Source organism: Bison bison, unplaced genomic scaffold (assembly GCF_000754665.1).
Source record: "Bison bison bison isolate TAMUID 2011002044 unplaced genomic scaffold, Bison_UMD1.0 scf7180017864456, whole genome shotgun sequence".
Classification (NCBI taxonomy): Eukaryota; Metazoa; Chordata; class Mammalia; order Artiodactyla; family Bovidae; genus Bison; species Bison bison.
Window position 1 is genome coordinate 27,866,945 of NW_011495018.1, and position 15,148 is coordinate 27,882,092.

Consider the following 15,148-nt stretch of genomic DNA (forward strand, 5'->3'; position numbering starts at 1 on the left):
GTCTGGGATCAAGAAAGTGATGTAACTTGTCCAGGTTGCACAGCGGGGACTGTGGAGCTGGGATCTGGTCGCAGGTGAGTCTAGTTCTGAAACCTCATCTTTGGCCAACACACTGTAGAAAAGCTATGTCACAGTGGCTTGTTCTTCCCTCAGATAGCAGTAGGGGTCTCTGGGAGCCCTTCTTCTGCTGCCCTGGAGCCCCAGACCCCAAGTTCTCCAATGCTGGGGTGCCAAAGTTTCAGGAGACTCGGCTCTGAAAGCTTCCTTCCAGCTGACCCTGAAAAGGCTGTGACATCAGAGCAGGCTCAAAGCATGCACACTCCTGCTGGCGGCCCATAGCTACAGTGACATACACACCCTTCATCCAACAGGAAATGACACAGGCCTCACCGAAGGGTGGAGAGCAAGGCTCGCAGGATTCAGATCTGAGATCCTGGCTGGGCAGCGGGGCCGGCCGCCACCCTACTCGGCAATGAGGCCCCAGCAGTGCGGTACCAGATTCCTCCTGACTGTGGCTTCCGCCACGGCACGTTGCCACTGCTGCCTCACACCCCTTCCTGTCCTGCTTCCCACCCACAGCTTGCTCCACAGCTGGGCCACAGGGCCCCTTTGCAATCTAAGATTCATTCTTTCAAATTCAGCTGCCCCCAATGATGACCTCGCAAATCTGCCCCAGCCGGAAGTGAGGGTTAGCCACTGATCTCATTCAAAAGACTAGATCCCGGTTTGGACTGTGAATTTCAAAATAATTACTCAAGTGTCCAATCAAAATACTGGGTGATGGGCTTCCCTGGTGGCGCAGTGGATAAGAATCCGCCTGCCAACGCAGAGGACATGGGTTCAACCCCTGGTCTGGAAAGATTCCACATGCCAAGGAGCAACTAGGCCCGTGTGCCACAACTGAGCCGTCAAGCCACAACTATTGAAGCCCATGTGCCTAGAGCCTGTGCTCTGCAACAAGAGAAGCCACCACAATGAGAAACCTGTGCAACACAACCAGAGAGTAGCCCCAGCAACTAGAGAAAGCCCACATGCAACAACGAAGAGCCGGCACAGCCAAAAATGAATAAACATAATAAGTAAATACTGGGGGAGAAGCTTTAGTTATTTATCATTCAAGCGGCAGAAGTCATCCAGGATGTCTGGGTTTGATAACCTCCTTATACACTGGAGGGCTGAGGGCTGCAGCCTGTGGCCCAAAAGGCACCCCGACACTCAGAGAGCAGCTCCCCAGAGGGAGGAGGTGAGGTCTGTAGGCAAGATGGAGGGTGACATGGGGCAGCACGGGGCCCCACTGAGGCAGCGACTTATAAGCCCACAGTAACAGGGACCATTCCCACCAGCTGCATGGATCCACCCCCAGATGTGACTGCTCTTTCACAAAGCAGTCTCTTCCTCTGGGCTCCCAAAGCCAACTCTGAGTTGCCCTTTGCCCTAGCACCTCCTTTGACAAGCCCTTTCAGGAGACCTGTGAAGAAGACAAAACACGCTGGCCAAGCCGGTCACAGAATTTCAGGGCTGGGAGGAAACTCTGACGGTGTTTAATCTACCTCTTTCCTTTAAGAAAGAGACCCGGTAAAGCATCCAAGGTCAGAGAGCTGGGCTGTGGCAGGCCAGCATGGGAGCCTCGGACCTCTGACCAGCTCTCTTCCCCTGAAGCCCTGGCCACTACGCCTCCCTTCGGAGGAAGGCAACACCAAACACCAGCCTCGGGGCTTGGACAAGAGCAGGACTCAGGAAAGGCAGCAGCCCTCTTTGGTGAGCCCTTACTCTGCTCCAGAGTAGGACCCTACACCAGGTAAATTTTTCTGTGGTTAACCCTTCTTGTACAGGTAAGGAAACTGTGGCTCAGACAGGAGAGGGGATAAGCCTATAGTCAGAGTTTAAGAGGAAGAACCAGGGTGTGACTCTCACCATCACTTCCCTGTGTCACCTCTGAGACACATCACCCACCACCAGGCTCCTAGCCCAGCTACCAGATGGGGCCGGGCAGCAGGCCTCTCTGACACAGGCAAAAATGCGGATGAATAGCAACTGGGGGGTGGGGGCAGCGGGCTGGGAGAGCAGAATCAACAGCACACAGGGCTAGAGACGTCTCAAGCTGGAGGGAAAAATAAATTGTTGAAAGTCAGCTAAAGTCACCTTGGTAACTGCTACAACACACTCACCCGGAACGAGGACATCAAACCCAAGTGCAAACAGCTTTAAAGAAATGGAAAAGAACTTAATCATCTGAAGAATTAATGTGACAAGTGCCCACATTTACACCTCCCACCAACCTTCAATCATTTGAAAACGTACTTTAATCTTTAAAGAGAAAAAAAAAAATTGCAAAATGCAAGATCTGCAGTCCTGGAGCTTGGGTATTTCCGGCCTGCTGCTTCAATGGAAACAGGGCAGATACACACACACACACACACACACACACGCACACACGCACGCACACACACATGCATGCACACATGCAGGAGCCCAGCTTTTTGCTGATTTGTTTTTTCTGGACATCGATGCAGAAGCATGAATTATTTGTGTGGGCTGGGTGAGGTATTAAATCTGCAGCCGACACAGGTTTGCAATGTTTTGCACGGTTGTCAGCTTAATCTTAGTCATAAAAAAATAAGTAGTGTGCTCGCCAGCGTGGCCTAATTTTTCAGCTGGGCTGTTTTCTCCCTGAGTTCCTAGTGGAGGGGAAGGCAGAGCTTCGGGGTTGGAGGGGAGAACTGCTCCCAGGGAAGGCGTGGTGGCCGGCAACCTCCAGGGGCTGCTGGGGAGATGGAGCCAGGTGATGAAGTATGCTCAGGGAGGCAGAGTGGCTAATAAACACAGGTTTGGGGTTCAAGTCCCATATGACCTTGGGCAAATAACTTAACTTCTCTCTAAGCTTTACTATCTTCTTGGTGGGAAGAATAATAATACGCTTTCCTTATAAGGATTAAATGAGATGACTTAGGTGAAGCATCAAACAGTGCCTGGGATGTAGTAGGTACTCAAAATGTATCTGGAAGGCATTACCAGGATGTTAGCGGGCTGCCTCTAGAAGTCTATCTGCTCCTCATGCAGGAATGTTGATAGCTTAATAGAGACTTATTTGCCTTTACCCTGGGCCCAGAATCCAAGTGCCTCTAGCCAAGTCAGTCCCCCTTTCTGAGCAAAGGTCCTTACCCTTGGCTTGGGAGGGGGACTTCTGAGATGGGGCAGCAGTCACTGTGGGCCCTGGTCAACCACTGGTATTCTGGGAAGGCCCAACTACAGGTCAACAAAATCCCTTGAGGCCTTTGTTCTGCTGAGGGATGTGCTGGCAGGGCTCCCTTCCTGCGCAATGAGCACAATGAGCCTTCCTGCAATTCTCATCCACTGGTCCTCAAGTCAGCCAGAAGTAGGTTAATTCATCCTCCACGACAGCCTTGTACATCCCCGAGGCCGCTCCCACAGCCCAACAAGAGTTTCTCTTCCAGGATTTGTGGCCCCAACTTTCAACGATATTCTTTGCTGTTGTTATTGTGGTTTTCAACTATATTCTTAAGATAAGGTCCTAAATCATCCATCCATCCAAGTAACTCTCCCTTGCATTCACTCTAGCTTGTCAAACTCTAGTGTCATGTCCAGAAGTGAAGTACCATGTGTGGAAATACAGTACGTGGTTTAACCAGCGCAGATCACAGAGGGACTGTGAGCTTTCTTGCTTGGGATACTTTATTTCTATTAAAACTGTCATCAAATTGTCCATTCTTTGTAACCTCGTCATAGCTACCAACTTATACCGCACTCCCTCTGTCAACAAATCCCCCTCAGGCTTTCTCCCATGGACTGAGCTTAAACCTCTTCTTCCCCCGCCTGTGTGTACTCTAGATGATTTGGAGCTTGAAACAGAACTCTGCTGTTACTCAGCTAGGGTTTCGAGCGGTCCGGATATTTCTGAAACCTGGCTCTGGCACACATCATATTGGCGTTTCCCCCGACTTCACGTCACTGACAAAACTGATAAACTTGCCATCCATGTTCTCACCCCAGGCTTTGATTAAACAGTGAACAGGACAGGGCCAGGCAGACGGGCTGACAGACTGACATCATTACTCTTCGGGTATGTGCATCCAACCAGTTGTAATCAACCCAACCATTCCACTGCTACGTCGTCCCTCACCCTCCTGGATGGTCTGTAGACATTTCTGTGTCTTGCCAACGATGATGTCAGAAGACACTCTCCAAATGTCTTGCTTACCCCCACCTATATGAGGTCTATAGCACTTCCTTTATCTACCAGGTAGAAATAGGTTAAGTGTTTCTAAAAAGGCAGTGAGGAAGGTCCGGCAGGCCTGACTCTCTGTGAAAGCAAGCCTCACTGTTTTTCCTTAGGGAGTGTTCACAGCCTACTCACTGAACAATCTAGCCCAGAGTTTTCCCTGTGAGTTGACACTAAGCTCGCTAGTCTAGAGAGTGAAAGATGCTTTTCGCATCTTGGAACTTCTGAGTGCTTTCAGTCTGCCAACACCTCTCTCCCATTCCCTCAGAGATTACTGACACCAGCTTTCTGAATCTCATCTGCCAATTGGACTGGTATTCTGGGGTGCAATATATGTGGACCAGGAGACTGGAAATCATGGCTTCAATCCTCTTTTATCAATGCCTTTGTGATTCTTCCTAGTCTGATAACCATTCTATTTGAGATGGAAGCTAACAGAAGTAGAGTAAATTTTTGCTGCCTCTCTGTCTCTGATTAACATCGCTCTGTCCAAACAACAGGACCTAGGTTTTCTTCTTCTCATTCTAAACAGAAGTATAAAAAATAGTCCTTTTTGCTGATCATAGCACTTTTTTTGCAAGACTTAGCTCTTCTTGAGTTTCAGCTTTTCTTGTTGGTCTAACATACTTCTAGCTTTTGTTCAAATTCTTCAAAAATATTCTGAGTTACATAAAGACTTCTCTACATATCTGTACTGGTCCCCAGAGATATTACACCTCCTTTCAGTTTTCAGGGGACTATCCACAATAATAATAAAAGGTACCAACTATGAAGTCATTTCCTACTCCAGCGGATCTTCCAGACCCAGGGATAGAACCCATGTCTGCTGCACCTCCTGCATCGGCAGGCGGGTTCTTTACCATCGCACTGCCTGGGAAGCGCAACTATGAAGCCAGGCCCTATGCTAACCCTGTATATATCTGTTCCTTTCCTTCCTGTAACAACCCTACTGTTGCTGTTCAGTCACTAAGTCACGTCTGACTCTTTGTGACCCCATGGACTGCAGCACACCAGCCTTCCCTGTCCTTCACCATCTTCCGGAGCTTGCTCAAACTCGTGTCCATAGCGTTGGTGATGCCATCCAACCATCTCATCCTCTGTCGCCCCCTTCTCCTCCTCCCCTCAGTCCTTCCCAGCATCAGGACCACAATAACAGAAAACTAGTCAAAATGACCACATGGGTCACAGTCCTACATAACTCAATGAAGCTATGAGCCAACCCATGCAGGGCCACCCAAGATGGACAGGTCACGATGGAGAGTTCTGACAAAACGTGGTCCACTAGAGAAGAGAATGGCAAACCACTTCAGTATCCTTGCCTTGAGAACCTCATGAACCGTATAACAACCTTATAAATAGGTATTATTTTTCCCATTTTATAGACGAAGAAACGGAAACCCAGATACTTAAATAACTAGACCCAAATCGAACAATGAGGTAATAAAGGGCTGAGACAAAACCCCTAGGTCTTCCTGATGCCAGCAAACATATAACCACAATATTTATTCTTAAGAGCCTCCCATCCCTTTGAGTGGTCTTTCCTTCTGGGGTTTCCAAGGCCACGAAGACACATCTATTTTTTTCCCCTGAACTCTTAAAAAGAATTGCTTCCTAGAAACCACAGCAGGGCTTCCCAAAGGGCATTCGATGGAATTTTAATTTAAGACACACTTTTAGAAAAGCAGATGTGGCAAGGGCTGGATGCAGCACACTGTGTCTCAGATGAGAGGTTCACAAAATGCTGGCATTTCGAGGAATCTGAGGAGGACTATGGAGGGCAAACCAACCAGTTTCACTTTGTGTAAGCCAGTATCTTCCAAGCTTAGCCACAGGAATCCCTCCTCGCTCAATCCCCAACAAAGTCCCTTACAAGGTTGTAGGGACCCTCCCTCTGGGGACCACTGACCAAGCAGTGTTCTGACAGGGCCCAGGGTTTTCCCTCCTAAACCCTGCTCTGCCTAAGTACTTTGTCCCAAGGACGTGTCACGCCCATGGTGCCGGCCTCTCTGCCAGTCAGTCAGGGGCACGTGAGGCACTCCATCAACTCCTTCACCCCACGGCAAGATGCTCTCAGGAGGCCTGTCAGACAGCTATCCAACGCTCACCTTGAGCTCTTGGCCTGATGCTGGGGAAGCTGAAGTTCCTCTGAGTGAGCAGGGATTACCAGTTCTGTGCCAGTTCTGTGATTTCTACCTGGAATATGTCATTCTTTTCACTACGCAGGGTAAGCTGTAACAGCTCCTACAATATCACTTCTTTGACTTTCCTCAATACCTCTAATGTACTTTCCACTTCCCGTTATTCCCTTTTTGGGCTATAGCCACTGACTTCCTGCTACGGAAGATGAGCCTTTAGCTCGCTTTCATCTCATACTCCCTCCTTCCCAAGATAACTGTGCCGTAAGTTTGTTTGGATCAGTATTAAGCGTTGATGTTATTATACAATACTAATGCTATTTACAACTGAGCTTCCCTGGTAGTTCAGCTGGTAAACAAGCCGCGTGCAATGTGGGAGACCTGAGTTCTGTCCCTGGGTTGGGAAGATCCCCTGGAGAAGGGAACAGCTACCCACTCCAGTATTCTTGCTTGGAGAAGTCCATGGACAGAGAAGCCTGGCAGGCTACAGTCCATGGGGTTGAAAAGAGTCAGACATGACTGGGCAACTTTCACTTTCACTTCACTTTCATGGAGTATATACTATGATTACTTTTCCTTTTTAGCATAATTTTCTATTTTTCTTGTATTTAATAACTGTATTGTTTTCTATGAATTTCAATAATTCAATCCTAAACTAACTACCAATGGCCTGCAGATTGTCCCAAGACTTTCAAATAGAGCAAATATTTATCAATTTTATCTTTTTAAAGACATTTCTCCAGAGGATCCTTCCAAATGACTCCAGTCTGAACTCACTGCCCTCCATTCTTGCTACATAGGTGTCCTCACGGGATCACCCTTCACCTTCACGCTGGCAATTCCTCTCCCCTCTTTCTCATGGGGGATCCCGTTTCTTGTTTCCTGAGTATTTTCTTCACTCATTTGATGGAGCATATCTTCTAGCAGATTTCACTTTATTTTTCAGTGTGCTTCTCTATGATCTGTCACCTTCAGGAGTTTGCAGGCAAACTAACATCAACTTTACTCTGTGCACTGGTTCGGAGACTTCTGTGGCCTTCTTTCCAGTTATTTTTTCCTGAGGAGGGGCAGACACCTCCTCTACTTTTATCCTCTTTTACAGGCAGCACCTAGTGGTGATGAGGCCTGGATCTGGATTCAAAAAACCCAAAGTTCAAATTTTGGGTCTGAACCTTCTTAATCTTGGCTCATTGACCCAGGATAAGTTATAAAATCTAGCTAAGCCTCTGTGTTCTAGTTTGTAAAATGGGGACAAAAGTAATCCACAATATAGGGCCTGGCAGATGGTGATACTTAGTAAAAATGCCTGCTTGGCCACAGAACCTGTCCAACCCAGGATCCTTCCTGTACTGGGAACACTGAGCAATGGCTTACGGGATGGCTCAGAGGCACGCCTCAGTAATTCAGCAACTGATCTCAATCTTCCCATTTCTTTCTTTTTTACCACCTGTCTATATAACACATTCTATATTTACACTTCCCACTGTATAAGGGGACTTTTTATATATCCTAACACGCCTTCTCCTTCCAACGGCAGGAGAGACTCCTTGTTTCTAGCGCTGCACAGATCGCAGTACCTGCTTCTGGTCACCCTACCCACACTTCACAGGTTGACAGAACCGTAGCCATGTTTCCTCTGCACTCTGCTCTCAACAGATTGAAAAGTTTTAATTTTTCCATGTTAGCCTAAGGGTGTTGGTCATATTCTATCAATGGCAGCAAGTGTAGAAAGGAGAGGAGCCCAGCCACCGTGACTCCTTTTAGCCACAATCCCAGTCCTGTGACAGTGATGACGTCTGCACTGGCTATGCGACTTGAGGCCTTCTCCTTGGGGACGCCAGGCAACAGGAACCAGGGCACCCGGCTTGGCAACGATTCAAAAGTGAAGTGGGTTTGGCCTGCTGAGCCCAGTCCAACCTCTGGCTTCTGCCCACTGGCCTGGGAGATTGTTCCTTTTGCTTTCAGATTGCTGACTAAAGCGCTGAAAAGCACTTGCAGGTCTCCCTTCAGGGCAGGACTGGGACGGGTGTGGGTGGGAGTGAGGGCCCAGCTTAACTCCACAGGTGCTGTTACCGCTGAGTCCAGACAAATTCTCTGATGAGGATGACACAGGGGTACAAGGCCAACACCAACAGCCAAATGACAAAATGCAGTATTTTCACTGTGAACATCCCAAGGAGAAAAATGTGATGATAGAAGAGTGGGATGGAGTGTAGGTGAAGAAATCAGAGTGAGGAAGCATCATGTTAAGGTTGGTGGATCCCTCCATCAACTACTAACTCCTCCGGGCACCCGGGACCTCCACCCTGCAGCCCCGTGGTCTGACTCGGGTCGGGGACGAGGACCCCTGCGCTCCTGAATGAGCCAGCTCCAGTTAGAGCCCTTGGCTTTCTGTTTCCTGAGACACTGAGTCATTTCCTCTCTCTAGCTCTCACCTTTGAGCCTTCCTTTTCCCTTCCCTGGAGAAGTGACTCACTGCTCAAGTGTTGGGTGACACTGAGGATCAAGGATGGGTGATAAAAATACTCCTGATTGTGCAACTCGAGGAGGAGGAGATGCAGCGTGGACTGAGAATTTCGACGTGCTGGCCATGAACTCTGAGGCTGGGGCATTAACAATGGCCCCAGCTTCACCTCTTTGGGGAAGTGGACAGAGAATGGAGTTCAAACAGAAATTCACCCAGGCAGGAGCACTTTGGAGCCCTTGTTCTGCCCTTTCAAATGTGTATTTCTGAGAAGGGCACGTAAAGGCAAGCGCTCAGCAAGACAACAGTGGCTCACAAGAGCCTGGGCCCTTCCCCTCGTCAGCCCTGTGGGGCCTGGCAGGGGCCCTGAGAACAGGGCTGTTTCTTTTTCTTTTGGGTTTTCTCTCCAGTGAAAACAACCGTACTTCCCCAGTGTGGGAGGGGTGAGGGGAGCCAACGTGACACGTGGGCTCCTGGCGGGCCACTGTGCTGACACGATGGAGCCCCTGGAGCAGGGTTATCCAGGCCTGCCCTGCGTGCGGGAAGTGACGTCAACAGCCCGGCTGTTTTCCCAGATGGAAACTCACCTTCCTTCACCCAATTCACTGGATGCAAACGAGATATTGTCTTCTTCTAATTAATCTTCATGGGCCTCATAGGCTGAACAAAACAAAACACATGCGTGCTAAGTCGCTTCAGTCATGTCTGACTCTTTGCGACCCTATGGACTGTAGCCCACCAGGCTCCTCTGTCCATGGGATTCTCCAGGCAAGAAACTGGAGTGGGTTGCCATTTCCTTCTCCAGGGGATTTTCCCACCCAGGGATCAAACCTGCGTCTCTTACATCTCCTGCATTGGCATTGGTAGGCAGGTTCTTTACCACTAGCGCCACCTGGGAAGCCTGAAAACAAAACACAGTTTTCTTTAAAGAATAACTCCTTGGCCAGGTCACAAGCTCTTCAAGACAGGGACTGAGGCAGTAGGGACCCCCTCTTCAAACGGCCAAACAGATGGGAGCGGAGACACTCATTAAAGTGGAGAGAAACGCACGTTGTGTTCTGGGGCATGCTGGGGGGAAGGTACAGCTGACAATGCCATGACGGGAGAAGCCATGCTACAAAACTTTAATTTTTCAGAAAGTTAAGGCAACAAGAAAAAAAGCCTTAAATGCTGCTGGTGCAATTCCAGAAGACTGAAAGAGCTCAGTGATGATGGTTAGTGTGCTTTTTAAAGATACCTCACCACAAAGGGTTTCTCCCACAGCCGGGAACCTTCCCTACCAACACATGTGCACACACACCCAGGAGCCCTGTCCCTCTTTAGAGGGGTGGGGAGCGTTGTTATGTGATCCAGAAAGCTCCCTAGAGGTCCCCCAGCCTCGGTCAGTGAGTCACTGCAGAGGGAAAAGGAGGAGGGCTGGTACACCGAGGCAGCTTCTCAGCACTGGAGCAAGTTTACAGAGAGACGAGCCTCGCCATGCAGTGCACCTGACCACGCTCATCTCCCAGTCCCTGTGCGGAGCCTGGGGAGCAAAGGCCGGGCTCCGTACCACAGTCCGCGTCTAAGCCAGCCACCTCAGACACGGGATGCCAGTGACTTTTCCCCTCCTTGACCCAGGTCCTTACAAATGCTGGCAGGCACAGTGCCTAAGCTGGGCTCCCCTCAGTGGCACAGAGGAGCTGCTTCCCAAACTCACGCGGGCGGGCAGTGGGAAAGGAGGCGCCAGCAAGCCGAAGGAGGCTTTTCTCAACTGATCATCTTGGGAAAAGCCAGATACAAATTTCACGGCTGGAATGCAGGGGTTGTGAAACGCTGGAAGAAGCCCCAAAGAGGGCCAAGGGCTCCCCTTCTGGGAAGGCGGTGGGAGGAGGGCTGGCAGGGGCGAGTGGGAGAGAAGCAGGTTACCCAGAGGGGCCTGCCTTTCTGGGAAGCAGGAAGTGAGGCCTCAAGAAAGAAAGAAATCCCCTAGCCCTGAAGCGGTGGAGAGGCCAGAGGTACGGCTGATTTTGTTTCTGAACATGAGGGCAACAAGGCTTCGTGTCAAGAAGGAATTGTGGTATAAATGAGCCAATTATGACACATTTCATTATCTCAGGGATTTGGAAGCACTGAGGCTGGCAGCATGTCCTCCTTGAGTTAAATACAAACAGTAAGCTTCTAACTCGGGGCTTTAGCCTGGACCTTGGCCTCAAGGGAGAGGTTTCTATTCATGCTCCGACTCGTGAGAAGGGGTCGGCCTGGGAGGGGGAGAGACAGGTCTGGGGTGCCCCTCACATGGGCCCTGAGCGTGGCGTGAGGAGTTAATACCGTGTTAACAGCTGAGGGACAGCCCTAAGTGCCACCCTTTCCTCACCAAATCACTTATTAGCCTTTCTGTACCTCAGCCTCCTCACCTAGAAAAGGGGGATAATAATATTATCTACTTCACAGAGTGACCACGAGGGTGGTATTAATACAAAGTCCTTGGAACATGACCTGGCTCACGCGCTTCACCAGTAGTGCTGGCTGCTACTGAGATGGGAAAGAGAGAGCGTCCGAGTCCCCCAGGCAGGCCAGAGCCTCGCTGCTCATGGCCAGGCTCCACGGGCTCTTCTGCTTCTCCGCTCTATCTCCACAGCCTCCTCAAATCACGTTTGGCCCCATGAGGACCACATCTCAGAGTCCCCACCCAGAAAGCCTGACTAAAGGAAAACTGGACACAAAGACACAACACAGCCTGTGCCCATTGTGCCCCCGCAGGGAGAGAAGCAAACACTGGTGCCAGCATGTTTTGGGTTGGCTTTCTCAGTCACAATCCAGGAGGTTTATCTGAAATGGGGTCAGCTCCCAGGGTGGGCAGCACAGATATTACACTTGTGCTTGCTAATGTGAATCGAGTCCACCACCACTGATCCTGAGATAACAGGGAGCTGGAGACTAGGGGGCAGGGGGTGGTGTTGGAAAATGTTCTTGGGGAAGGAGGAGAAACCAGTTCTCAACCAAATGCTAGCAGATTGGTAACTAGGACCAATGACCTTAGAGGAGACAGTGCCAACTCCCTTCAGACTGCAGATTCCAGTGCCTTAGAGATGTGACTGGGTTCCTGAGCTGCAGGGAGGGGAGAGGACCCCAGAGCGTTGCACCTCTGCTCTACTCTCATCCATCTCTCTGTAGCTCAGCCAATTCAGGCCAGAGTGGAGGCTGCAGCTCTGCCTTGTCTGCAGACGGCCCATGAACCAGGTCCGATCCTTACTGCTCAGCAGACTGAGTCTGGGCTAGATGTGAGCACCCAAGAATCTTGAGCCCAGCAAAAGGTTGCTGGGGCTGCAGCAGCTGGAAGTATGCCCAAGACAGGGCGTGAGAGTTCAGGCTTGTTCCAGATATATAACAGGGGCAAGTGGGGTACCTCCACAGGAGCCCCTGCCCTTCTGCCCGGAAACCTAGACCTTCAGAGGTGGAGGGGCCATCTGAACTAAGACCATCTGCAAGTTATGGGGCAATCTGTTTGAGCCTTTGAGCCTACAAGTACCTCCCAACCTCCCACCAGTGCCAACAGGGCCCAGAGGAAGAGGCCCAGCTCAGGGCATGGGAAGAAGTATGGCCCTGGGATGGGAGCCAGACTCCCAGGTGGAGAGTTTCCAGATGCCCCATGACTCTGCCTGGCCCTCTGCAGCTGCCAGGGGAGGATGGTGCCTTCGGCCAGCTCCTTCAAGGCAGCTGGCTGCAGAAACCCATTGGCTAGAGTTAAAAGCTGCTCAGAGGTACAGTGGAGGCTTCTCCAGGCTTTTGCCAAAGAGCTTCACTCTCATGGCTTCTGGATGGCAGATTCACCAGGTGGGCCACCTCAGGCAGCCAGAGCAACTCTCCCTACTCCACAATCTGCTCCCAGGTTCCAGTCTCAACTTTAACCAGCCAGGTCTTCCCTGTTCCATCCCCGTCAGCTCCATCTCCTGCTTGTTAAAATTCTAGGGCACCTTCAAGGCCCATCTCATGTACTTCCTCTTCCAGGAAGCCCTCCCTAACTACTCAAGATCATGCTGACTTGTCCCTTCTGTAGCACATTAAATCACTACCGCTTCTGGGGGTCATGGATGAGGAACTGAAGATAGAAAATTCAAAGTAACTAATTCCAACAAATTACATCCACAGCCAGAATCATGCCAATTAATTAATTCATTCAGTTCATGTGTTCCCAAAAGAGCCTACACCCCAGATGGCCCTCTGGGTCCTGAGCCTGCCACACAGCGAATGTGTAATAAAGACTTCTCAGAAGAAGAATGGATCACCCTGGACCTGCAGGAGTGGTCCGCCTCCCTTTTAGCCCAGGACACAGCAACTTCCTCTCTGGCAGGCAGAGTTCCTGCTCTGGGCTGCCAGTTCCCAGGCTGCCCCTGCCAGCAGCTATTCCCTGGAGTTGCCCTGGGACCAAGGGCAGAGGCGGGGGGTGCCCAGCTCCAGCTCTGCCTACCATTTGTCCCCAGCAGAAGAGGAGAGGTCAGCAGGAAGTAGATCTGACCTCTCAGGTGGTCAAAAGTCTCTCTGAAGAGCTCGTGGACAGATAGCAGAGGCCTGAGAGGACTTACCTTCCCTGGGCCCCCTGGAAAGGAGGCAGGAAGAAGGGCCTCAGCAGCAGGCGTCCAGTCTGGGGCTGGCCAGACAGGGAGGCCCCTGGGGTTGCAGCTATCAGCCGGAGACCAGGCTCCAGGAAGGAAGGAAGGGCAACTCTGGCCGAGGCCGAGATAAGGAGGGGAATGGTGCTCAGCACAATGGGCTCCCACAAGGCTGGGAGGCCCCAAGTCAGATTTCGCCCCAACTTGGCCTCCCATCTGCTCACACAGCCCGTGTAAATATTTACTGTTGTTTATATTTCTGCTCTGCTGGGTCCCCTCCGAGGCCCTTATGACCATGGATCTGTGTGCCCCAGAGACCCTGAGTCCATCCAGAAAGGCCTCTGGGCATTGTTCTCTCTCATGCAAGCCATAGGGACAGGATCTGAAGGACAGAACTGCTCCCGTGTCCCAGTCTCGGGACACTGCTGTCAGGAAGCTGGACTGACCCCCTCTGTGGGTGGGCAACTTACGGGGCCCGGTCGTGGGTGAGGCCGTTCTGTCGCTGAGGGTTGATTGGCGGAAGGACGGGTTTGCTGTTGATCTCAAGTCCTCTCCTCAAGGTCTCCCGGATCTGCTCTGTGTCTGCAATGACACCACCAAGTTACCCAATGGGTCTCTGGGCCCCAGCAGCTCCATTCCCGTCTTTAGAGCCTAGCTCTGCAGATGTGCTGGGGAAAGGCCCCCGAGAAGGTTGGTCTTGAGGCCACTCCAGCTATCAGCTGTGAGATCTGAGTGCAGCATGAGGACACGGGGCAGATGAGGCATTGTGTGTTCCCCAAACTTTTGGTCTGAAGAGCACCATGCTTGTAGAAGACGAGGAATGGCCCCTGGACCACAGAAGGGCGCCTTCCAAGGCAGGGCTCTCCTCCACTGTCCTTCTTTTCTTGTGTCACAGGCCCTAGGCTTACCCCTAACATGGGTCCAGACAGTGACTCACAAGACAGCCGCTGCCCAAGACCACCCAGGAATTCTTCCCACTTACTGGATGCCAGTAACGGCTGCAAGTGCTCTGCCATGAACGGGCAGGCGTCCCTGACACAAGTTTCTGGGTTTGGGGTAGTCAGCTGGTGTCTGGTCTTGACACCCTTTCCCCTGGGGCCAGGTCAGTGGGATGCTGAGTCATCTACCCACCTTGGTCCCATCCCAGGGAACCCTGCCTCTTCACAGATCTGCCAAGGACCAGGAGGTGAGAAAAGAGTCTCTTGGTGGAATTATTTCTTTGCAAGATGCTTTGCTGGTCTTCGGGGTAAAGCTTACTACTCTGGTCCCCTACATTGAGATTTTGGTCTAAGACTTATTTCTGCAAACACACACTAAAAAGGAAATTAATGTTGGTTGATCAAAGGGTGGGCTTAGGGTAGATGCTGAACATGATTAGTGATTTTTCTAGCTGTTTGTTACAGCCTCATGGATCTTACTTAAAAGAATTTTTTTAAAATAGCCAATAATGGTTGAAATTTTGGACAAAGCTGTGAATCCTTCCTTAAATTAGCTCTTTTTCGCAAAAGCAACTGAATGAGTCTAATAACTGTACAGTCTCTCAGAACCTCCCTGGGGCTTGGCACATCATTAGAACAAGCAGGAAGGAAAGAAAAGGGTCAGATATTTGCATGAGGGGTTTAAGTTGTTCTTTATGGAAAGAAAACCTTTTATAATTGCTATCACATGTGTTTGTATTTTATGCAGGACCAAGTTTCTTACTCTTCAAAACATAAAGAAA

General features: G+C 50.5%; 1 protein-coding gene across 1 annotated transcript in view; it reads right to left on the reverse strand.

Moving 5' to 3' along the window:
- The window catches only part of SUFU (suppressor of fused homolog (Drosophila)), a gene marked incomplete at its 5' end in the record, with an annotated part of 104,783 nt that overhangs the window by 15,444 nt on the left and 74,191 nt on the right, over window positions 1–15,148 (reverse strand). The window contains one exon of the mRNA XM_010859600.1: window positions 13,899–14,010. Within this exon, the coding sequence (XP_010857902.1) occupies window positions 13,899–14,010 (112 nt within the window). The remainder of the gene's footprint in view (window positions 1–13,898; window positions 14,011–15,148) is intronic.